Below are 23,307 nucleotides of genomic sequence, written 5' to 3'. Positions count from 1 at the left end.
TTACAGCATCTCCTGATTACCTATAGTACCTAATACAATGCAAATGCTATGTGAATAATTGTTATGCTGTATTGTTTAGGGAATAATGAAAAGAAAAAAAGTCCGTATATGTTCAGTACCGATGCAATTTTTTTCCCCAATGTTTTTCATTGTGGTTGATTGAATTCATGGATATGAAACTGCAGATATGGAGGGCAAACTGTAAATATTTACTAAAATACAAATATGCTCACACACTTTCCTTGCCCTAAACCCTGCCCTGGCCTTCCCTGTTCCTGGGAAGCCCCGAGGCTGACTGCCCTCCTCCCTCCAGCCTCTGGTCCTCCTGCCCACCTTCTCCCCAGGAGAGCTTCCCTCCGCCCTTACCCACGGGAGAACCTCTGTCCCCAGAACGCTTCCACCTCCTCCTTCCTTAGCAGACTCTTTCTCAGAGGAGGCTTCCTCGACTCTTCAATCTAAATGAAACTCTCCTGGTATCTTGCAGTTTTTCCTTCAGAAAGCAGCCTCAGCATTGCCTGGGAACCTTTTAGAGCCACACATTCTTGGGTCCCGCCCCCAGGCCAAGAGGGTGAAATGCAGGAGACAGGCCTAGCCTTCCATATGAACAAACCCTCTGGATTCTGAAGCTTGATGAAGCTGAAGAGCCACTGCTTTGAGGCATTCATCATAATCTGTACTTAAATATTTGTGTGATTTTAAAAATGCCCTCCCCACCAAGTTTTTGAGGAAAGAACGGCTTGGTCAGCTCCTAGCACACGCTTAGGGTCTAGCTGGCGCTCTGCAGTGTCGGATCGCCTGGCACACACTTGCTCTTACGTTGACTCAAGTCTCTGCCCCGTATCTGTTGGCAAGTACGTGGCAAGTGCTCTGAGGGCCTGGACCTTTGCTTCTTCAACATTCCAGCAGGGACTAGGGCAGATCTAGGCACACACCTACTTCAAGACTGTCAGGGTTGAACTGTACTGAAGTCATGAAGGTCAAAGACTCAAAGCAAGTCAAAGTCCAGGCCACTTGCATTCAAGACAAACAAACAAAAACTATAGCTTTAAATATTTCCTGCAGAGTGTTTAGGCTCTCTATTTTCAAGGAGAGTGTGTGTTATTTTCCTTTTATATTCTAAAGATAAGGTCACAATTTTAAAGAAGAGAGGAGATATTTAATATCTGTGGACTCAGTAGATATTGAAAATATCCCTTTAACTTGGATAAGTGCTTGTTTATAAAAAGTCAGAACTGGACAGGGCCAGGAAGCGTATTTTGTCTGAGGTCACTGTAGTCAGAGGGTAAGCTGAGGCTGACGAGGTGAACCGCCCACCTGAGGCCACCCTGAGCAGGGTCAGGTCAGGCCCACAACCAGGTCTCCTGACCCTGGCTCCCTCCATGGCCCGCTGCTCACCCCAATGGGTCGGAGGCGCCCCAGGTCCTCTGTGTGAAGGCAGCCTGTGGGGCCTGTTGGGTGCTCCAGTTAACAGACTTTAGACGTGGGAGACACACACAGTACACCTAGAAATCTGTTTTGCGTTCCCTTCCATTGCCTACCCTAAATTTAAACTGGAAAGCCTATGAAAATTTAATAGGCCGTGGGATTGCCAGAAAGCACAAATCACATCTCTCCCCCCGAGTCTGGGAAGCTGTACAACCATAACACCAAAGAAACCCTCTGGCTCTTCCTATTTTCTCAAGATCTGGTTGAGACTTGAAAACATATTGTATTCATTTGAGAGGGAAGAAAAATCTGCAAACCAGAGCAGTCTGAGCAGCCCATCTGCTGCAGGGCCTCACGGGGCTGACCTGGGGCTGGGAATGGGGAGCAGAGCGGGGGGCGTGGGTGTCGGCCACACAGAGCCTGGAGCCCCGCCAGGCCCCATCCTACTAACATCTGATAGACCCACTGGGCCATCACTTCCTCCCCACCCAGCAGGCACAATGGGAACGCTGTTCAGTCGTGTGTCCCGTTCGGTGTACGCAGAAGCTAAAGTGAGCTTTGTTCTCGGCTGTTTGTCTTGGAAGTAGTAAACGTGCACCGTGACCTACAGCAAGCATGCTTGGTATTCCACAACAATCTCCGTGGAGCCCCAGCGCCCGCAGGCTGGCAGGCAGAGCGCACAGTTGGAGCCCCCATGGCTCCTAGCCCAGTCCCACCGCAGGAGTGTCCCTGAGGCTTTGTGACCTTGAAAGCCTGTTATTTTGTCCTAACTGCTGACATGACTTTTGGTTCCTTCCTTCTGGCTTGTCTCTCTCATCTGTGAATGGCTCTACCGTATGAATTGGGATTCCACTAGCTCTTGAACTCCTTAAGGAGAGGTGTACGTCCAGCCTTATGAATGAAGGGCAGGTGTCCCCTGCATTTTAAGAACTTTACTCATTCACTAAGCCACTGCTAGCAACATGGAACTGGGGCTGCAGTGTGTGTGCTGGCCATGGGGGCCTGGTGTCTGCAGGGGAACGTGAGTATGCAGTCATTGCTGCCGTGCATGCGTGCATGTGAGTCTTTCTAAGAGCACACATGGCCCCATGAGCTGTCCTGCCACAGGATTAAGGTGCTATTTAACTGCCTGTTGAAATTGGCCTGGGCACTGCTGGCTTTTGCTTTCTTTACCAGAAAGTGCCTCTCCAGCTTCCCCCTCTCCATCCCAGTGTGATGCCCTGCCTGCCAGGATTGCTGGTGAGGCCTGGGCAGCCTGAGCTGCAGGACAAACCACAAACCACAGGCTTCAGGGAACACTCCAGGCTTGTCGCTCTCTGACTGCAGCAGACATGACATCCACCATTGGAGAGGAGGGGGGACATGGCCGCAGTGAAGAAACATGGGGCAAGGAAATAAAATGATGGAGGGGGAAGAGGGAATGGGGAGACAGGATGAGCAGGAGGCCAAACTGAGCTTTCTTTTATTTCTTTTATTTATTTAATATATTTAGGGATATATATATATATTTAGAGATATATATATATTTATATATATATTTATATATAGAGAGATTATATATCTAAATATATATCTCTAAATATATATAAAATATATATAAATCTCTAAATATATATCTCTCTAAATATATATCTCTCTAAATATATATCATATATTTATATATCTACATAACTATATACAGAGTATATATAGATATCTATATTCAGATATATATAGGTATCTATATTAATATTTATATCTAATTATTTTTTTGAGCAGGGCCTTGCTTTGTCACCCAGGCTGGAGTGCAGTGGCGAGATTTTAGCTCACTGCCGCCTAGATCTCCTGGACTCAAGCCATCTTCCCATCTCCTGAGTGGCTGGGACTACAGGCATGAGACACCACACCCAGCTAATTTTTTATTTTTTGTAGAGACTGGGTCTCAGTATGTTGCCCAGGCTGGTCTCAAACTCCTAAGCTCAAGGGATCCTCCTGCCTCAGCCTCCCAAAGTGCTGGGATTACAGGCGAAAGCCACCATGCCAGGCCCATGGACGCTTCAGATGTTGGGTGCACTTAACTTTTAAGCCTTGACCTTATCTATCTTCTACCCCATTTCCAACTCCACAGAAGCATATTTCCTCCAATTAAAGGGTCCTGGGGGCACTTTTCAGTGAACACTGCTTCCTTCCCAAAGCACAACTATTGTCTTAGAATACATCCAAACCCTCCTCACGCTACGTTTATAAATACCACTGAAATTCACATTTCAACATGATTTTGTATAATTTATTAGAATGTGTTGAATGAATAAAAAATGAATTAAGGAAGCAAATTGTGCATTAAGATTTTCCTACACAGCACAGGTGAGGGGCCAGAGATTGTAAGTGAAAGGCTTCACAGATTGCCTGTCTTCCTGTATTTCTTGTGGTTATGTTAATAGACTTAACATTTTGTTACTAGGACTTGACTCAATTTGTAAACTGTTAAAATGAAAGCTAATTTTTCTTGATAAGTATATCATCAATTTTACAGATTTTTATTGTATTATATCAATTCATCATCTTTCATTTAGAAGTGTATCAACATGGGATTTCCCCTACTATAATAAAAGGAAGAAAAGCTGCCCAGAGAAAATTAAACTGTAGATTTCCTCCAATTAAAAAATTGTATCTTAAGACATTTTTATAAAGGCCCATGTTCTCTTTACTTGCTATGTATTCTGTGGGTTAGACACGAGGCGGAGGATATTACTCTCTGGCTTTTGTCCTTCTTGGCTGTAAGATCAACTAAATTCTCTAGAGTTTTGAGGTAATAAGTCAGCCATTTTTCCTTTTCCTTGATTCTGCTTCCCTAGTCCGCTGCCTGAGCCCCTTGACCTCCTCTTTCACTTGCTCTGTGTTGGGACAAGAGCAAAGGTTTCCACCAACTCACAGCAAGCCCAGGCCAGTGTAGAAGAGGCTCTGTCAGACTCCAGCCAGCATCTTCCCACCACTGGCTGGGGAAGGCCCAGAGAAGGTGGAGAAAGTTCAATAGAATTGGTAGTAAGAAGATAACAATAATCTTGTGGAATTTTCCAAGAACTTATTCCACAAAGTAACAATCAACAGACACTGGAGAAAAATGTGAATTATTTTGAGAGAAAGTACAGAAGGTGGGCAACAGTTTATAGACTGCACGCCATCATATTCTAGGCATCTTTAAAAAAAGCCATTTCAAAGATGAGATAACTTGGTGGAGTGAATTGAATGCAACTTTCAGGGTCAGAAATAACAAGGGGCTCAAACCCTATCCCAGCCATATAGGGGTCAGCCAATTTCTTTATGCGTCCATTTCTTCATCCAAAAAATACCGAAAACAATACCCATGCTCCAGGCTCACCAAGAGCACTCACTCATCATGCGTGTCAAGAAACTAGTGCTGGGTAGATGCCAGTAATTGCCTGTTTCCAGCCTTTTGGGGTGGATACCAGCATGGGAGAGGCCAGTGCTGTCTCTAAGGGGAGGGAGTTATACCCACTAGAGCTAGAAAGGGAAAGACATAGGAAGTGAACATTTAGGATGTGGAGATGAGCAGGGTCTAGAGCAGAGCAGCTGCCAGACATGAGAAAAGGTGGGCCTGAGGTTCAGAGCCATGGACCCCCACACAGCAAAGCAGAAACTCACATCGAGGATTTCCTTGTTGGCTTTCGGAGACGTTGCTTCTCTTAATTCCTTGATAGCGACGGGAATTTTAACTTTCTCACCTTCTGGGATCCAGAGTCCCTATGACACAGAGAGAGGGAAGACGTTAACTGGCAATTGTGAGATGGTGCCACATGCTGCCCAGTGATCTGGGTGGATGTTACCAGCGATGCACCCCGAAGGTGAGGGACACTGGGGCTGTGGGGCCGCACCTAAGGCTGATATTGCTGGGGGCTATGATGCCCCCGCAGTCCTGCAGCTGTTGGGCTCCAGGAATCACACTGATTATTTAGATAAAAGAATCTCAAGCTTGTAAAGCCTGTTATAAAGTCCGTGTGGATCATTTCATCCAGAATTTAATGATGCTGCGTCTAGGCCTAACTGAAATCAGATTTCATGCAAAGAGGATCTAGAAGAAGCAAATGAAGATGAGCCCATTTCAGCTGGGCTGCATTCTGATGCCGTGCGGTGAGAGGCGGCCCTCCCCCCGCCCTGTGCTGCACCCCATGGCAAGGTCAATGGCCCCTTTCATAAAAATGCCTTTGGTCTGTGAATTGGTCTCACAGGACCACTGATTACTGTGGTTATAAAAGATTTCCTCTCAATAACTTGGGAAAAACACTGGAGTTTCCCAAACACTCAGTGAAACAAAGAGTAAAGTAGATGATGGAAATATACAGCTTGCAAGGACTCTGGGCTCCCCACCAGACCATGAGGGGCCCTGCGGCCCAGCCCAGAGGCCTCTCCCAGGGACCTTACCTTATACACCGTGCCGAACGCACCGGACCCCAGCACTTTGATCTTTTTGAATTCAGTTTCCTTCAAGATCCTCAAGAGAGCTTGGTTGGGAGCTTCTCCACTGGGTGTAAGAGGCTCCACAAGCTGAGGGGGACAAGAACACAGAGACAAGTGTCCCCTCAGCCCTCACCATGCTGGAAAGCAGTGCCAGACATGGCCCAGCAGGGGGACCAGCAGCCACGGCATGTGCTTGGGTGCCAGGACACGGCACTTGCCAGCTCATTTGGAAGGACAAATGTACGCCTTCTCTACAGAGCTTGACAGAAGTTGGTAGAAACACAGGCTCTGATACTGGTGTTCTTTAACTGAACAGCTACCTTTCAACAAACACAATTTCTATGTCTGTTTCCACGCCTATTAGCTGGATTGAAAACTCCGGTAGGGAAGTTGTGTATGGCGGTCGTTTGGTTGGGGCACATCACATGCGCTTAAGCTTATGAGCCGCTGGGTTGCTCTTTCCAGAGAACATGGCTTCCAGCACAGGACTGGGCTGTGGCGAAGTCCATCATGGACAAAGCCACTGTGTGGACAATGGTGTTTTCCAAAGCAGGAATCTCTCGCCTTCGCCACAGTGCCAGCATGGGATCAACAGCCAGGCTTCCTGGCCTCCCTCCTATGCACACACAGGCACCGGGTCCTAAGCAGATGCCACACAGCTTTGTGGACATTGAAGGGTGCAGCGTAGAAACATAGCCGTTTCCTCGGATGGATGTACCAACATGTCACTAACTGGGTATAACTGCACATTCAGAGATTCTTTCTGCATCATAATACAATTACGTTTCTAACACACACAACTGCTAATGGCCCGTTCTCGAGGCTGGCCCTTGTTCCTGTCGGGGTGCGAGGGCTCCTGAGCGCACCCAGGACTGGCACTCACCTCCCTCTCCTGCAGCAGCCTCCGCAGCGTGCGCTTCCGAACGATGTGGCGCCTTCGCATGAAGAGGCCGATCCCCAGGGCCACCACCAGCAGCAAGAGGAGGGCCCCCACCATCCCAGTGGCGATGGAAGGGATCTTAGGCCTGGAATGAAGTGGAGGAACAAGGAAGGGTGAGGTTGCTGACAGATTCCATGGCCTTGGCACTCAACACGCCCCTGCATGTTTCAGTGCACTGACATCTTGTAGAATGATCTTGGAAAGTGAGATACTATGTAGCTTCTAAAAGGAGAAAAAACAGGCTTCTAGGGCAACGTTTCCAACTTTCTCAAGCTCTCCCCAGTCCCCTACCAGCCCACTTTTCCTCATTTTTTAAAATTGAGGCTTTATCTGGACCTCTCCATATGATGAGTATTTTTCAATTTGTTGATTAACAAAATATGATTCAAAAAATAACTTAGACTTCAATAATGCTTTTTCATGGATTGGTATTTTGTTCATTCCAAGAGTATTTCCATGCAATTGAAGTGCCATAGCCCATACACATGGACCAGGCACTGCCTCTGGCCAGGCTGGGTGAAGGGACTTTTTGGCAATGCTGAGACTCCTCTGGGTCCTTGGCTTTTAAGATGAGCACATGGATTGTGTGAAATACTCTCTGAACGAGCTTGAAAGGGGTTATAAAGGAATAGGATTCAGACATAGAAAGCATCATTGTGATGAGTGATGTCATCATGCAGCCTCAGACTGTAGGGTGCATTTAATCCTCCCTCCCACAGAGGTCATGTCTAGTTCCAGAGAGAGGAAACCAGAAGCCACATGTGCCAGCTCACTAGAATACCGTAAGATATAAAGAATCATTTGCTATGGAGCGCATATCCATAGGGCACCACAAGAGTAAGGGTGGGTGAACAGGAGGAGAAGAAAAAGATGGAAAAGAGCAGATGTAAGAAGGAATGGCCATGACTGGTTTCCAGGTGGAGACGTGGTGGAAACCCCCGTGACTAAGATCCCTGAGATTGCAGTGTGGAGTGGGGAAGTTCTGCTGGGTGTCCTAGCAGCTCACTGAAGAGACGGGAGTGGAAGGGGACCCAGTCTTTTCGAAGTTGCCTTCTTCCTCGATCATGTGACACTGGTGGCAGGAGAGAGAGCTATGGCTGTCAACTCGGGGGCGGAGGAGCATGCCAAAATGAAGGAAGGGCAGTGGTGAGGAAGGGACTTTGTAAATGTTACCAGAGATGGCAGAGGGGCCTGGAAGTTTGGTTCATGTTTGGAAACATCCAAAATGGCAAACAGGTGCTCGGTGTATAATTCCCTGATTCCCGGCTAGACGCCATCGAGGGTAACACCACTCTTTCCTGGTGAGTTTGAATAAGATTTTTCAACCTTGCTTTTCTCAGGGCTTTGCTCTGGCAAACTGGCCAGAGCTGATGTTGAAGGAAGCCCTTTTGCCTTTGCTGGGCAGTGTGTCTGGGAAAGAAAGCAAGGAGAAACACTCCCCTATGCTGGAGGTTGTCATTGAACAGAAAGGCCACTCACACACAGGCTTGTGATGGGACCAATGGGGCAAGTGCACAGAAAAAAAGAGGAGCTAGAGGCAGAGAAGGACCCAGCAAAACCAGTGGAACCAAGGAATTCAGAGGCAGGCCATGCATCGAGCAACGGCGGAGCAGGGAGCAGCCCCAGCACTGCGTGTCCAACTTTCCCTCCACTGAGGACAAAGTTGGCACGCGGAGCCACGTGGAACCAGCTGGGCAGTCTCTGCAGAAACCCTGGCTGAGGGTAGGCTGGCCCAGAGCCATAGAAACTTGATCAGGACAGAGGACAGTCAGAAATGCAGGAAAGCATCATCTTCACCCACAGCAGTGTGGTCATTCTTGACGAGGTCCATGTGACACAGAGCTGTGAACACTTACCCATTCGTTGGACAGCCTTCAAGACCTGGCCCAGTGCATCTGTAGGAAGTGAAAGAGAAATATACATTTTTCTCATTCTACTTCTTTGGCATATTTCTTGGAGATTTTTAATTAAATCATAAAGCAATATATGCTAAACTACTCTTAAATAATTAAAATCACAATGTGTCTGGATGTTGGATTAGTGGTTAATTATTTATTATGCATTTATTCATTTGTTCATTCACTCAGCAAATATTTTTGAGTTTCTACTCTGTGACAGGCATTGTTCTAGCATTGAACAAAGCAGCCAGTTTGTTATTGAGATGTTTTCACATCTGGCTTTTGACACAGATAATTGTCGCACAGCTGGCTCTAGAATTTCAAACAGAGGGGCAGAAGGAACCAAGGCTAGAAGCATGGACTGGGGCCATGCTAATTACGGAGAAGGCTGGCAGCATGGAGTCCCTGCAGGTTTCTGACAAATTCTGTGCTTTGAACAATCATCTGGCAGTGAGGAGGAAGAGGTCAGTCCTGGGGGTGATGGTTAGCTACTAGTTGGGGTGAGAGGCACTGGCAAAGGGAGTGGAAGGAAGGAAATGGGTAGGATACTCTTGGGAACCTGGCGGCCCACGTGCAGGGGTGGCAGAAAGGAAAGCGGGGGGAACAGACGCGTGAAGGCATGAGGCTCAGTGGCAGGAGGAGGCCGTGATGATCACAGATGCAGAAGGCCAGGCATGGAGGTGGCTGCATCCACCCCAACCCAGCTGAAACTCTGACGGCAGAAGAGAAGGGATCCATCCTAAGCATGACTCCTGAGCAGCTGGGCTCCCGCTCTGGTGGGACACGCTGCCATCATTACTTTGATTACAGGATGATAGTTTAAAAAGGCAGAATAACATGGCTCTGAGACTCTCATTTCCTGGCCTGGAGAAAGATGGACAAGTACATTTCAATATGTGAGAGGCCTGGGGAGCCCTGGTTTAACACTATAATCTGATCCTAACAGTTTCTATCTCTGCTCTCCAGGTCTCTGTTCTCTACACTGCTCTTCTTAATTTGGGGGTCTGGGTGCTCCCTCTTTTCCATGGTGTCATGTAGTGCAGTCTTACCTCTGTGGTGCTTTTGAGCTTAGTTCATAAACCAAACACACAGGCTTCGTAGGGGTGGAATATACAGGAGACCTCGTTACTGCCCACCCCACTACCTCCTACAGACACCAAACAGTCTGAGACAGAAAGCAGTCACTCAGGAACAGACCTAATAGCAGTCTCTCCCTGCCTGCTGAATGCAATACAATGGGAACACCCGGCAGAGGGAGGGCAGATTGAAACTGCAAATTTTCTACAAGATGTAAAGTCTTATGCAGCCTCTGAAAATGCTTTTGGGCAACCATAGGGATTGCTAACAAGAAGCTGTGACAGACTTGTAGGGAAAGGTAGACCAGTTGACCCTTGAAGAGAAGCTGGACAAGGACAGTGGCAGGACGGAGCTGCAGGAGAGAAGGACGTGAGAGCGTCAGAAGGCGAGGGGCTCCTGCTGACGCTGATGAGGCCCTCGGTAACTCTGCAGAAATGACTATTGGGTATGAACTCAAGCAGGCTATAGCATGATATTTAATTCTGTCAGAAAAATTATTCTCTGGCTCCCACTTGATTCTTTTTTTTTGGTAAGGAATTTATACATATTTGCAATTATAGCAGTAACTAAACTTTGTTACATATAATTAAAATAGGCAAATTTTCATATTATTTGGTTTATTAGGATAAAGATTTCAAAGCAACTTTCTCCTCACCGTGTACTATGAAAACACAGTTCCATTTAAAAATAGATACTCCTGCTGGGCGCGGTGGCTCACGCCTGTAATCTCAGCACTTTGGGAGGCCAAGGTGTGTGGATCACCTGTCAGGAGATCAAGACAAGCCTGGCCAACATGGTGAAACCCTGTCTGTACTAAAAATACAAAAATTAGCCAGGCGTGGTGGCAGGTGTCTGTAATCCCAGCTACTCGGGAGGCTGAAGCAGGAGAATTGCTTGAACCTGGGAGGTGGAGGTTGCAGTGAGCCGAGATCACGGCACTGCACTCCAGCCAGGGTGACAGAACAAGACTCCGTCTCGACAAAAAAAAAAAAAAAAAAAAAAGAAATAGCTCTTCCTCCAGGGTCCCTCCCCCTCGTCTGGGTGGCTGCACCTTCCCGGTTGGAAGGTGGGGCTTTTGGAATCAGCAGCTGCTTATGCTGTAGTCTGGGCTCTGATGCTGCTGTTCACAAGTTGTTAAAGAAACCCCTGTAAGTATTTCTTTAACAATAGAAATGGAGAAGGCAATACATCCCATCTGAGAAATGAGAGAGACAATATATTCAGGAATGTTGTGCACATCATAAATACTCAGTGAAAGAAATTAAAAAAATTTTCCCTTACTCTCATCAACATTTGGCCGTATTTTAAAAAATAAACCCATTTCTATCGTGTAATTCCTATATAATTAATGGCTTTGGGAGAAGACACAGGTGGCAATAACAAGATTATATCAAACTATATACCCATCTAAAAAGGCTCAGAATCAGGACTGTAATCACACATACTAAAGAAAATATTTATAAAATTCCATATGTCAAATGAATAGCATTAGGACTTTATTTGAAGCAAAGGGAGAAATTGAAATTGTATAAAGGAAATGCAGTTTTAGTGGGAGACTAAAGTCAGACAGTGAAGATTTATTAGGACCTGGGAAAAAATAGAAAGACATTAGAAAAATGACCACTAACATTTTTAATTTAAATCTTGACTAAATCCCCTCTTTCTATATTTGGCAAACTATTTCTTATACAAAGTAAGTGTATTGAAAATGCCAAAACCCAATCACTTTCTGGACCTCCCCTAAGCCCAGCAACATACGCTCACTGACACAGAGATACTGACGTAGAGATATTGACGCAGAGATACTGATGCACATCTATTCCAGAAGAAAGAAAAGGGGGAAGATAAAACATTTATTCTATACAGATAATATAATTCTGTTTCAGAGGCTTAGCTCCAAAATTGCTTATAGAAATAGATTACGTGAAACACTAGCAAAGCATCTTTTATACCATGCTTCATCGAGCTCACAAAGTGGCCAACAGAGCTGGCATGTTGGTATACCCAAGGGCGAAAATATGAAGAATCTTACATTGTTCCCAGGGAAATATTTGTTAAAATTCAAAATCAATTCCAGATTTTAAAAAACAGTTAAAAACTAGGTATAGGTGAGTACTTCCTTAATTAGATAATTAGTATCTCAGACTAATAGCAAATGTTGTTTTTCACGCTGAGACATTAGAGCTATTCCCATTACCTTTAGATGCCAAGCTCTGATGTCCACTGTCATTATGTCTGATATTATTCTGGAAACTTGGCCCTTATAATATGATCTGATACTTTTGGAAAAGATATTAAGATATCACTGTTGGAGATTATATGATTGTTTTCCTAGAAAGTTCACAAATCATCATCATGTCTCAATCACCATCACTGCCACTATTGTTACTCCCACGTCCTCACCACCATCACCACCATCATCACCACCACCACTGTGACTCCCACGTCCTCACCACCAACACCATCATCACCACCACCATTGTGACTCTCACCTCCTCACCACCACCACCACCACCACCACTGTGACTCCCACCTCCTCACCACCACCACCACCATCAACACCACCACCATTGTGACTCCCACCTCCTCACCACCATCACCACCATCAACACCGCCACCACTGTGACTCCCACCTCCTCACCACCATCACCACCATCAACACTGCCACCATTGTGACTCCCACCTCCTCACCACCATCACCACCATCAACACCGCCAACATTGTGACTCCCACCTCCTCACCACCATCAACGCCATCATCACCGCCACCATTGTGACTCCCACCTCCTCATCACCATCACCACCAACAACACCGACACCATTGTGACTCCCACTTCCTCATCACCATCACCACCCTCGTCACCACCATCATTGTGACTCCCACCTCCTCACCACCATCACCACCAACACCATTGTGACTCCCGCCTTGTCACCACCATCAACACCATCATCACCACCACCATTGTGACTCCCACCTCCTCACCACCATCGCCACCATCAACACTGACACCATTGTGACTCCCACCTCCTCATCACCATCACCACCCTCATCACCACCACCATTGTGACTCCCACTTCCTCACCACCATCACCACCATCAACACCACCAACATTGTGACTCCCACCTCCTCACCACCATCACCACCCTCATCACCACCATTGTGACTCTCACCTCCTCACCACCATCACCATCAACACCACCAACATTGTGACTCCCACCTCCTCACCACCATCAACACCATCATCACCACCACCATTGTGACTCCCATCTCCTCACCACCAACACCGCCACCATTGTGACTCCCACCTCCTCACCACCAACACTGCCACCATTGTGACTCCCACCTCCTCACCACCACCACCACCAACACCACCAACATTGTGACTCTCACCTCCTCACCACCATCAACACCATCATCACTACCACCATTGTGACTCCCACCTCCTCACCACCAACACCATCACCACCACCATTGTGACTCCCACCTCCTCACCACCATCAACACCACCACCACTGTGACTCCCACCTCCTCACCACCATCACCACCATCAACACCACCATTGTGACTCCACCTCCTCATCACCATCCCGCCATCAATGATGCTATCATTGACTCAGTATTCACCATTTTCCAGGCACCATTTTAAGTATATGACATATCTTAACTCATGGTCATAAAAATCCTGTGAGCTATGCAGCATTATTATCCCAATTTACAGAAAAGAAAGTGAGGCACAGAGAAGGTAAGACCCTTGCCCAAGGGCACACAACTCATACAGATGGATTCAGAGAAAGAATGAGTAACAGTTCCAAACAAGGCTGAGGATTTTGAGAAACAGAAGTAAGTGTGAACTACTATATGACAGCTCAACTTCTCTTTCTGATTGTTGAGTGGGATCCAGTTTGATTGACAGCTTTATTATTCCAGTAAATAAGATACACACAATCAGAGTGCTTCTGCTAATTCCAGTCAAAGTAGTTTTTTTTTGTTTTTGTTTTTTGCGACAGAGTTTCACTCTTGGTGCTCAGGCTGGAGTGCAGTGGCGACATCTTGGCTCACTGCAACCTCTGCCTCCTGGGTTCAAGCAATTCTCCTGCCTCAGCCTCCTGAGTAGCTGGGACTACAGGTGTATTTTTAGTAGAGATGGGGTTTCACCATGTTGGCCAGGCTGGTCTCGAGCTCCTGACCTCAAGTGATCTGCCTGCCTTGGCCTCCCAAAGTGCTGGGATTACAGGCGTGAGCCACTGCGTCTGGCCCAAAGTAGTTTTAATTTAAGTAGCAACAGCTTAACAATCAACTAGCTTTAAAAAAGTGTCTTTAAGCAACATTCCAGGCAATGTTACCTTTTATTCATTGCAAAACAGCTAATCCCCATGCTAACCTCAGAAATCTGGAGCGAAACGCAAAAGCCCCTGGAGACAGGCCGAGGTGGCAGCTGCCAGGACCTGTGCTCTTTTGTCCCCCTACCCTCCTGTTGTGATGTGCAGCATTGCACAACACAGGCCCGGCTGGAGACACGGTGCATGGCAGAGTCATTCCCACTGCACTGAGGCCTGCTCACAAGCAAGTTGCTACTGGCATGGCTGTGGGGACCAAAACACCTTAAGTAACTGACTCAAATACAAACCTCGGCAATTTGCTGCCTGAAAACTTGGGAGACATTTTTGATCTCTGAATTTGCAAGAGAGGAAATGTTCTGTTCTCCTTCACTTTCCACTCACCCGTAGGTGCAGTTTGGATGGCACAGGTGGCACACATGGCCGGCATCTGCGTACTTCCAGACCAGGGTGTTGTTTTCTCCCATGACTCCTGCCGGGCAGGTCTTGATGCAGTGGGGGCCGTCAATGTAGTGGGCACACTGGATACAGTTGTCTGGTCCCTGCACCAAGGTGGAGAAATATGTTCATGCATGTCTCTTTCTTTTCTCTTTCAAAATGGAAGTAACTTTTTACTTAAAATATTTAGTGTGTGTGAGTGGGGAAAGCCAAATGATAGAAAAATTCTTTTTTTTTTTTTTTTTTTTTTGAGACGGAGTCTCGCTCTGTCGCCCAGGCTGGAGTGCAGTGGCGCGATCTCGGCTCACTGCAAGCTCCGCCTCCTGGGTTCACGCCATTCTCCTGCCTCAGCCTCCCGAGTAGCTGGGACTACAGGCGCCCGCTACCACGCCCGGCTAATTTTTTGTATTTTTAGTAGAGACGGGGTTTCACAGTGTTAGCCAGGATGGTCTCGATCTCCTGACCTCGTGATCCGCCCGCCTCGGCCTCCCAAAGTGCTGGGATTACAGGCGTGAGCCACCGCGCCCGGCCGATAGAAAAATTCTTAAAGGAGAAAACTAGTTATTCTGTGATTGCACCTGCTTGATATGGTCACTGTCAGTTGCTTAGAAGTTCTCCCTGTTTTTGAATGCGTATGATATACACCAGCATGAAAGAAATGATATTCTCTACATTATTGCATTCTGCTTAACCATTGTGGGCATCTTTCCTTGGCAAAACCATCTTGATTGGCCCAAATGTGTATTTATGGTCAGATAGTCTTTCTTGCATATTATATTTGAAGTTAAAGGGAAGCTCAGAGGGAGGCAAATTTAAGAAAACCCATGTGAGTGTTTCTCCAGTGACAGGAAGGTGGCAAGTCTCTGTGCAGTGGTTGGCATATCAAGGACTGAGTCATACGCTACCTTCTATTTGCAAAACTTGGAATAACCTTGCAAAACTCAAATAAAAGCATTGGGACTCAAATAAAAGCACTGCTCAGGTTGTGTGCCCCACACTTCAGAAGTAGCAGAAATAAAACCAGCAGGGAAAGGCTTTCCCCTTGGCTAAGTTCTCTCATGTCGGTTTTGTCCACTCAAAGGCTGTGTGTGCCCAGAGCCAGCACAATTAGATGACTATGTCAATATCGCCAATTATTTTAATGACGGAAATTTAACCCAACACCATGTAAACCTATAAACCAAGTCTTTACTTTGTAAGCAGCCACGCTGGCAGCCTATCCCTCAAAACACAGTCCTGTCATCTTCTGCCCAATTTAGAGAATGTCTAAAAAATGTTTTCAGTTAGTAGATTTAGAACTGGCTGTTGAAGCTCACAAGAAAACAGAGCTCCCTATATAATAACATTGAGAATTAACAACATCAGGACATTTGGTGTGAGAGGGGCCCGAATTCTCACTCATATTCTTTACAAGATTATTGTAAAGAATATTGTATCTATACGTTATTGAACATATAGATACAAAGCTGTGCAGTTTAAAAGGTTTTGCTAGCAACTTCTTTAAAAATTCTTCAATTAATTACAAACTAATGTTAAGAATTTGAGGATGTTTGATGAAAGCGATAAAGCGATGTTGACTAGGTCAGGGATGGGGGAAACCAGGTGAAAACAGCCGCCGTTAAATGTGAGGATTTGATAAGCTTAGATAAGGTTGGGGGTGTCAGCAGAAAGAGTGAATGTTCATCGCAGGCTAATGTGTGTGCTAATGTCACCGACACCCTGCCCGGACAGTGCTGTCAGAGCCTGCCGTCTCCTCTGGGAAGTGGCTCTGATGGCCGTCCTGCCCACACAGGATGCCCTGGGCCATCGTCACTGTTCGGCTTCTGTGAAGGCCCTTCCCATGAAATGGACGTGGATAGCAGCAAGGGGCTCTTACCCGTCCTGTGCAGGTGATGTTCATGGCCTGAGGCAGGCACTCTGGGTGGCACTGTATGCACTCAGAGTTCTCCACAAACTCCCTTGGCTCGCTGAGAGGAGGAAGAGGAAACCCGTCAGCCCACCCCTGAGACATTGTTGCAGGAACACAAATCACCTCTTCAAAATTCCAAATAACTTGAGGTAATGGTCAAGGAGTTGGGACTCCAGGACTATATAGTAATATAATCAGCTGATTTTGTTAACTGAATCCTGGGTCATCTTCTCTCTGAGTAAACACAGGAGCTTCATTCATAATCAAGATATCTTTTCTGCTTTTTCTACAGCATAGTTTTTGCATATTGGGTAAGCAAGCCAAATGATAAAAGAAAAGATAGTCCTGAGGAGGTGTTCCCTGCCTCTAATACCAGATTCATGGTTATCAAAATTAAGCTGGAAAAATGATAATTTTAGATTAAGTGATAGAAAAAGGAAGGAGGGAGAATGAACTCGCTCGATGGTTATTACTAAAAATGGTGAGTGTGGAACACAGGTATGAAAAACTTAGCTTACAATATTTTGACATCCCTCAAGATGTACACGTCAATGTTAAGCAAGAAGCTGATGTTTGATTGAAAAGACAGAACAGATGTACGGCTGTTTGTCAGTAAGACTGGACTCTGCCGGGTAGTCAAGCATAGTTCTACCCTCCAGCAGCGAACAAGGAGTGTTTATTCTCAAAAGTGTGTGCCTTGGCCAGGCGCAGTGGCTTATGCCTATAATCCCAACACTTTGGGAGGCCGAGGCGGGCAGATCACTTGAGGTCAGGAGTTCGAGACCAGCCTGGCCAACATGGTGAAACCCCGTCTCTAATAAAACTACAAAAAATTAGCTGGACATGGTGGTGCACACCTGTAATTCCAGCTACTTGGGAGGCTGAGGCAGGAGAATCACCTGAACTCAGGGGGCAGAGGTTGCAGTGAGTTGAGATCACATCACTGCACTCCAGCCTGGGTGATGGCGTGAGACTCTGTCTCAAAAAACAACAAAAAAGTGCGTGCCTTTCATCCTCCCCTTTGGTCAATGGCACCAATTAAACAAAATGTGATACAGGGTTGTGTCTTCTGTGCTTCTTCTCTGGGTCACTGCTCTTGCTGAAGGGGGCTGGGCTTGCAGAGGGAGCAGGTGCTGCTGGACACCAGGTTTCTCTACACTAATAAAAGGACATGGGGCTCCCCAAGTGGGCGTTTTCATCACCTTGCCTCTTAAGAAACACTTGAAAACTGAAAACATGAGACCACTGTCCATTCGTAGCCGTAAGGATTGCATCAATATTCCTTACTTGAAGTTGAAGCAGCACTATCAATTATGTGATTTGTTCTGAGCCTATCAGCTAAAGGATTCCTATAGAATTGAACTTGGTCCTCTTATCCTGCTCCTAAATATTTCTGGATCCAAGCTGTGGTCCATGCCCAGAGAGTAAAACAGGAAGATTTCCTACAGCCATCTGTAATTCCTATGGTGCTCACCAAATTTCCCTTTTTCTTTAAATCTTCTAAAACATGGCCTTGGCCTCTATCCTTCAGTTTTACTTTCCTGTTTATGTTTTGTCCTCATTTGTCGTTCAAAGCCTTACATCAATATCAAGAGCCTCAGAGCATTCACAAACTGCACTTTTTATTGATTGCAACTAAATTCAACAAGCATCATTATGAATTATTTCTTTGTCCGTGGGTATATTTAAAGTCCCTGGTACTGTTTGATGTTCAACACATGCTGGGGGCACATAAAACAGATATTAACTTGGCAATATAATTTGTGTTAATTTATTTTCACACACCAGGAATCGGGCACTACAAAGAAAAGCCCAAATGGCCACGGTGTTGGCTAGATGAACCATTGATGACTGTCTCATTTGTCTTAGGAACTTTTTGTAGCTTAGAAAAATTTAAGATACTTCCAGGAAAAGAGATTCTATAAATTATTGGATTATATTAGGCAATAATACTTGCTTATTTCCTATTGTGCTTAAATTTGCCAAAAATAAAGCAATCAAACAACTTCCTGTCTCCCCACAGAAAACCCCAAACCTCCAAAAGCCAAGGGCAAAGAATAAAAGGAAGAGAAAATCAAACAGAATGCCTGTAAAGCTATAACAACAACCTGCAGCCTTATTTTTGATCAAAGCAAGGAGATTAAAGAAATAACCTCCTACCCCTCCAGAATGTTGCACTTGTCCACGCATTCCCTGCCTCGGCTGACATTCCGGCAAGAGACGCAGTCCCTGGGCTCCGGGCCCCAGCAGCCCTCGGGGGAGCACAAGGCATGGCAGACCTGGCCTGTGGCCTCTGCGGAGACAGAGTGGGTCACAGCAGTCAGTGACAGAGCAGGGACCCGAGGGGCCGGAGGAGACAGCACCTTCCCGGGAGGGGCCCTGTGCTCCATGACCTGGGGTGACACTGACATGCTGGGTACCCCTGAAGGAGGAGGACACAGACTGGGCTTCCCAGAGGCCGACCGTGACTGGAAGGACAAAGCAGTTGTGCTGGCTGCTGGGAAGACTGAAATGTGCCTGACAGTGGAGGACAGGTCTTCCTCCTGGTGGGAGCCAGGCACCCTGGCACCCGAGAGGGGGTGCCGTGAGTCCTCCCCTTTGGCAATGGCATCAATTAAACCAGATGGGACTCCATGTTTTCTGTGCTCCCACGGCCACTGCCCCTGCTGAAGAAGCCAGGAGTGCAGAGGGGCAGGTGCTGCTGGGTACAGGGTGTGTTTTGATGGTACCCAGGGCAGCCTGGAGCAGAGCTGGTGGTGTTCTGATGACAAATCCCACAGCTGATAGGAGCCATTGGGCCATTGGCTGTGTGCTGTGTGCTAGGCACCATGGAAGGGTTTTACACACAGAATTTCACTGAATTCTCTCAAAGCACTACGGCGTAGGAATCATTCATAGCTCCATTTTATGGATGAGGAAGCCAAAGCCTAAACAGATTAAGGGAATTGACAGGGGCCTCAAAGCTAGGGAGGCCAGACCAGCACTTGACTCAAAGCTGACGCTGCCCGTGGCCAAGGCCCAGCACAGGCCAGGCTCTCACCAGCTTCAAAAGCTGAGGCTCTAGAGCCAGAACAGGAAGTGTTGATGTAAAGTGCTCATTCCATTCCTCTGTGTGTGTATGTGTGTAGCTGTAGTCTTTACAGGCTGAAATGAGCAGAGAGTGACCTACAACTAAAAGGTAATATAACTAATACTAAATTTAGTTACTTAAATTACAAATAATTGGTAGCCTAAACCTCAGGGTAAATTCATCCCATTGAATGGTAATGATCTGGAAAAAGTTTTAATGGAATTCACATGGTAATTTCACAATTAGGAATCTTAAGATTTTAATTTGCTTCTTAAGGAACTGAAAAAAGTAATTTAAATGGGAATAGCCCTTCAATATTCTAAATACAAATAAAGGCCCCATTAGAACCAACTCCATAAACAAAACAGAAAGCGGTGACTTACTGCAGCTGTTTTCACCTCTGTTGCTTATAATTTTCGTTTTCTGACCGGAGGTCCCAAACAGTTTTTTCCAGTTTATTGTATTTGCATAGCACAAATTTTTGTTTCCTGAAATTATCACATCTCCATCACTTATCTCCTTGAGGGAGCGTAATCCCAAGGATGTTATGTTCAGGCTGACAACCGCAAGAGAAAACTGACCACTACATTGGAGAGAAGAAAAATCATGTGGTGAAAAATTATAAAAACAATGTATCCCTGAAAACTTTGTTTTTCCAGACCACCTTTGATTGACTACAAACTGCTTTCCAATGATGGTAGGTCATGCTGTGGGAGGCACACACTGCACCTTTTGAAAACTGCAGGTGTTTTTTAAGTTCCTCCAGGCAAAAGATAGTTCCTTGTTTATTTAGTATCTTTAACCCAGTGGCAGATGGGGAGGATGAATAAAATGCCTTAATGTCATTATATTTTCTCCATTTTCATTTTGCCTGGAAATTGAGAACATATTCTAACCTCTCAAACAGCCAAATACACTTCAAAGGTGTGGGTTCATCCATCTATCCACCACCCAACCTGTCCCTCTATCCATTCATATATTTATTGAATAAACACTAGAGGTTCTCTGTCCCAAATTCTGTGCAGGTTAAATATGTTTCCTCCTCTCAAGGACGCTTGATCTGGTGGTGACACAACCCCATAAGCAGATCATTTTGAGCCGGTGTGAAGAGCACAGTGAGTGTGGGCAACATGGAAGCAAAGAACAGGGGCCTCTGAATAGGTCTGGGAGGGATGCCTGGGAAGTGGGGCCTTCCTCCAAAAAGCTATGCCCAAGGTTGTGAGGCCCTGAAAGCAGGAACTGTGGCATTTTCTTCACCATCCAACATGACACTAGGACGCTATTGGGTGGTCCAATGTGTATATCAGATGACTGGATGGAAGCCATTCAGACCGAAGGGGGGTTGTCCTCAGCCACCTGGAGGAGCAGGAAAGCACGCGGTGGACATGAGAACCACTAGCCCCAGCCAGACCACGATGGGTGTGAGAACCACTAGCCCCTGAAGGACCATGATGGGTGTGAAAAACTCTAGCCCCAGCCAGACCACGATGGGTGTGAGAACCACTAGCCCCTGAAGGACCATGATGGGTGTGAAAAACTCTAGCCCCAGCCAGACCACGATGGGTGTGAGAACCACTAGCCCCTCCTGAACCATGATGGGTATAAGAACCACTAAGCCCCTGCCGGACCACGATGGGTGTGAGAACCATTAGCCCCACCGGACCACGATGGGTGTGAGAACCACCAGCCTCTGCCAGACCACGATGGGTGTGAGAACCTCTAGCCCCTGCAGGACCACGATGATGCAGGCTGGGAGGGCTGGGCTGGTTTGGGGAGGGAGCACAAGGCCAGAGTGCACCTTGTGGAGGAGCTGTCTGTAATTGAGAAGGAGCCACAAGAAAGAGATCTGCATTTGCAGGAAGCTCTCATCTGATCCCAGGCTGGGGGCTGGGCCAGCTGAGAGCACTGGATGAAGAGACTGATGTTCAGGTGTTGGATGGCAGGGGGTTAGAGTATCATCCAGAGGCTTCTCCTCTCCCTGCTGCTCTTCTTTCCCCCATCTTTTTCCTTTCTCCTATACAGATGAGTGGTCTCGCATAGGAGCCTGTAACCAATACCATTAGGAATTCTCCCCCACATATGCCCAGGGAGGCCAGGACACCAGGGCAGAGCCAGGTTTTCCTTGCAGGGCAGGTCTGGGGCCTCAGTGAGTCACGCCCTGGAACCTGTGGCCACCCTGTCTCAGTAGGAGCTGGAATCACCAGACTTCTCATTAAATGTGAAAAGTAAGTAACCCTTATCTTGTTTAAATCCCTACAACTAAGCCAACTGGCTCATACCAGCCGTCCAAGAAAATTGCTCTAAATCTCTTATTTTTATAAGAATCTTGGTCAAAGAACGCATTCCAGAGAATTCAGAGCAAAAAGGCGTTTCTGGGAAGCAACGGTAGCCACATATTTAGTATCAGAGATTCAGAGCCAAGGGAGTTTATGGGAGGCAATGCATATTTCACGCACTCTTATTCTCTTTAATGTTGCACAGTATTATCTAGTGCTTTAAGAGTCGAGTAGGGGCAGCAGTTCTCATAACGAGGCTGCTTCCAAGGCGGGTTTCACTAAGAGATTCCCATCTCCTCCTCCACACCACTAAACTGATGATTACCATTACCATATTAAAGATGCTTGTGTGTGAGCACCTGCATGTCTATTCCACTGTCAAAGCTGAAAAAGCGGAAATTCTTGAAGAGTGGTGCTAAAAAGTCTCTCTGGTCCCTGTAATAAGATGTGCATAACCTCAATTGCATCCTGAGAAAACACCAGCTGAACAGACATGGTTAGACAGTCTGCAAAGTACCTGACCCACACGTTTTATAAGTGTCAAGGCCATGAAAGACAACGAAAGACACAGGAGCTAATATAGGTTAGAAATGGACTGAAAAGATTTGACAACTAAGTGCAATGTGGGATCTGCTTCCGTGGACACGGAAGCAGAAGCACTGGCGAGCGCTGAGAAGTCTGTGGTTTAGCGGACAGCCTGTGCCAATGGTCGTGCAGTCTTGCTCCCTGTGCCTGCTCATGTGAGATAGCATTTGGGAATGCCGGCGAGAGATGCAGGAGCTCTGTGCCCTATCTTAGCAACTCTCCTGTTAAGCCTAATTTCCAACTAAAAAGGCAAATGTAATCTACCAGGCTTTGGCTGTGGTCAACTTACTGTTGCTTGGTCCTGCCGCGTATGATTTCTAGGTTCTCAAAAGCATGGAGGTCCGTCCTGTTTTCAGGCCAAGCCTGAATCAGCAAAAACCCTATAAGGCAGAAGAAAGACTCAGACACACACCACGTAGGAGTTTCTTTTTTGTATGAGACATTACTCTAGACTCTCAGGGACTCTGTATTATATGAACAGTAAGTGGGAAAATTGGATTTGCTTTCTTTTTCATTATCATCTTCTCTGAGTGTACATGCTCAGGGCGGACGCAGGCCGAGCCAGAGTTCACAGCTGCCTCCCGCCTCCCGCAGCGATTCCGCATGTCTCCCGCCGCCCCCCTGGCTGTGGCCCTGAGACCCCTGCTGCGCCGCGTATCTGATTACCCCGAAGAGGCTCCTGCTGCGATTATCTGCCAATTGTGGATCTGGTATCACATAGAAGGAGCTTTACAGATTTTCCTTATTTGATTCCAACCTTAAAACAGTCTTGTTATTTTGGTCTAATCTTCCCATTTTAGAGAGGAAGGAAGCGGAGCTCAGGCGGCAGTCATAGACCCGAGGCTTGCCCGTGGCCCCACAAGGCTCTGGCGTCCAGTTTCAAAAGCCTGAGGCCCA

At 46.6% G+C, this 23,307-nt stretch overlaps 1 protein-coding gene across 2 annotated transcripts in view; it reads right to left on the bottom strand.

Moving 5' to 3' along the window:
- EGFR (epidermal growth factor receptor) overlaps positions 1–23,307 on the bottom strand; it is a 193,522-nt gene that overhangs the window by 31,426 nt on the left and 138,789 nt on the right. The window contains exons 11-19 of one of the 2 annotated variants that reach the window (XM_034964127.3): positions 22,700–22,790; positions 19,933–20,132; positions 18,640–18,772; positions 16,447–16,537; positions 14,517–14,674; positions 8,677–8,715; positions 6,764–6,905; positions 5,845–5,967; positions 5,068–5,166 (exon numbers count right to left, since the gene is read on the bottom strand). In XM_034964127.3, coding sequence (XP_034820018.1) covers positions 5,068–5,166; positions 5,845–5,967; positions 6,764–6,905; positions 8,677–8,715; positions 14,517–14,674; positions 16,447–16,537; positions 18,640–18,772; positions 19,933–20,132; positions 22,700–22,790 — 1,076 coding nt within the window. Of the gene's footprint in view, positions 1–5,067; positions 5,167–5,844; positions 5,968–6,763; positions 6,906–8,676; positions 8,716–8,913; positions 9,583–14,516; positions 14,675–16,446; positions 16,538–18,639; positions 18,773–19,932; positions 20,133–22,699; positions 22,791–23,307 lie in introns of those variants that run through there. The other variant, XM_034964128.4, reaches the window with a different exon arrangement.

This window comes from Pan paniscus, chromosome 6 (genome assembly GCF_029289425.2).
Source record: "Pan paniscus chromosome 6, NHGRI_mPanPan1-v2.0_pri, whole genome shotgun sequence".
NCBI lineage: Eukaryota > Metazoa > Chordata > Mammalia > Primates > Hominidae > Pan > Pan paniscus.
Note: the sequence above shows the minus strand (reverse complement) of the source record. Positions and strands in the feature narration are given on the sequence as shown.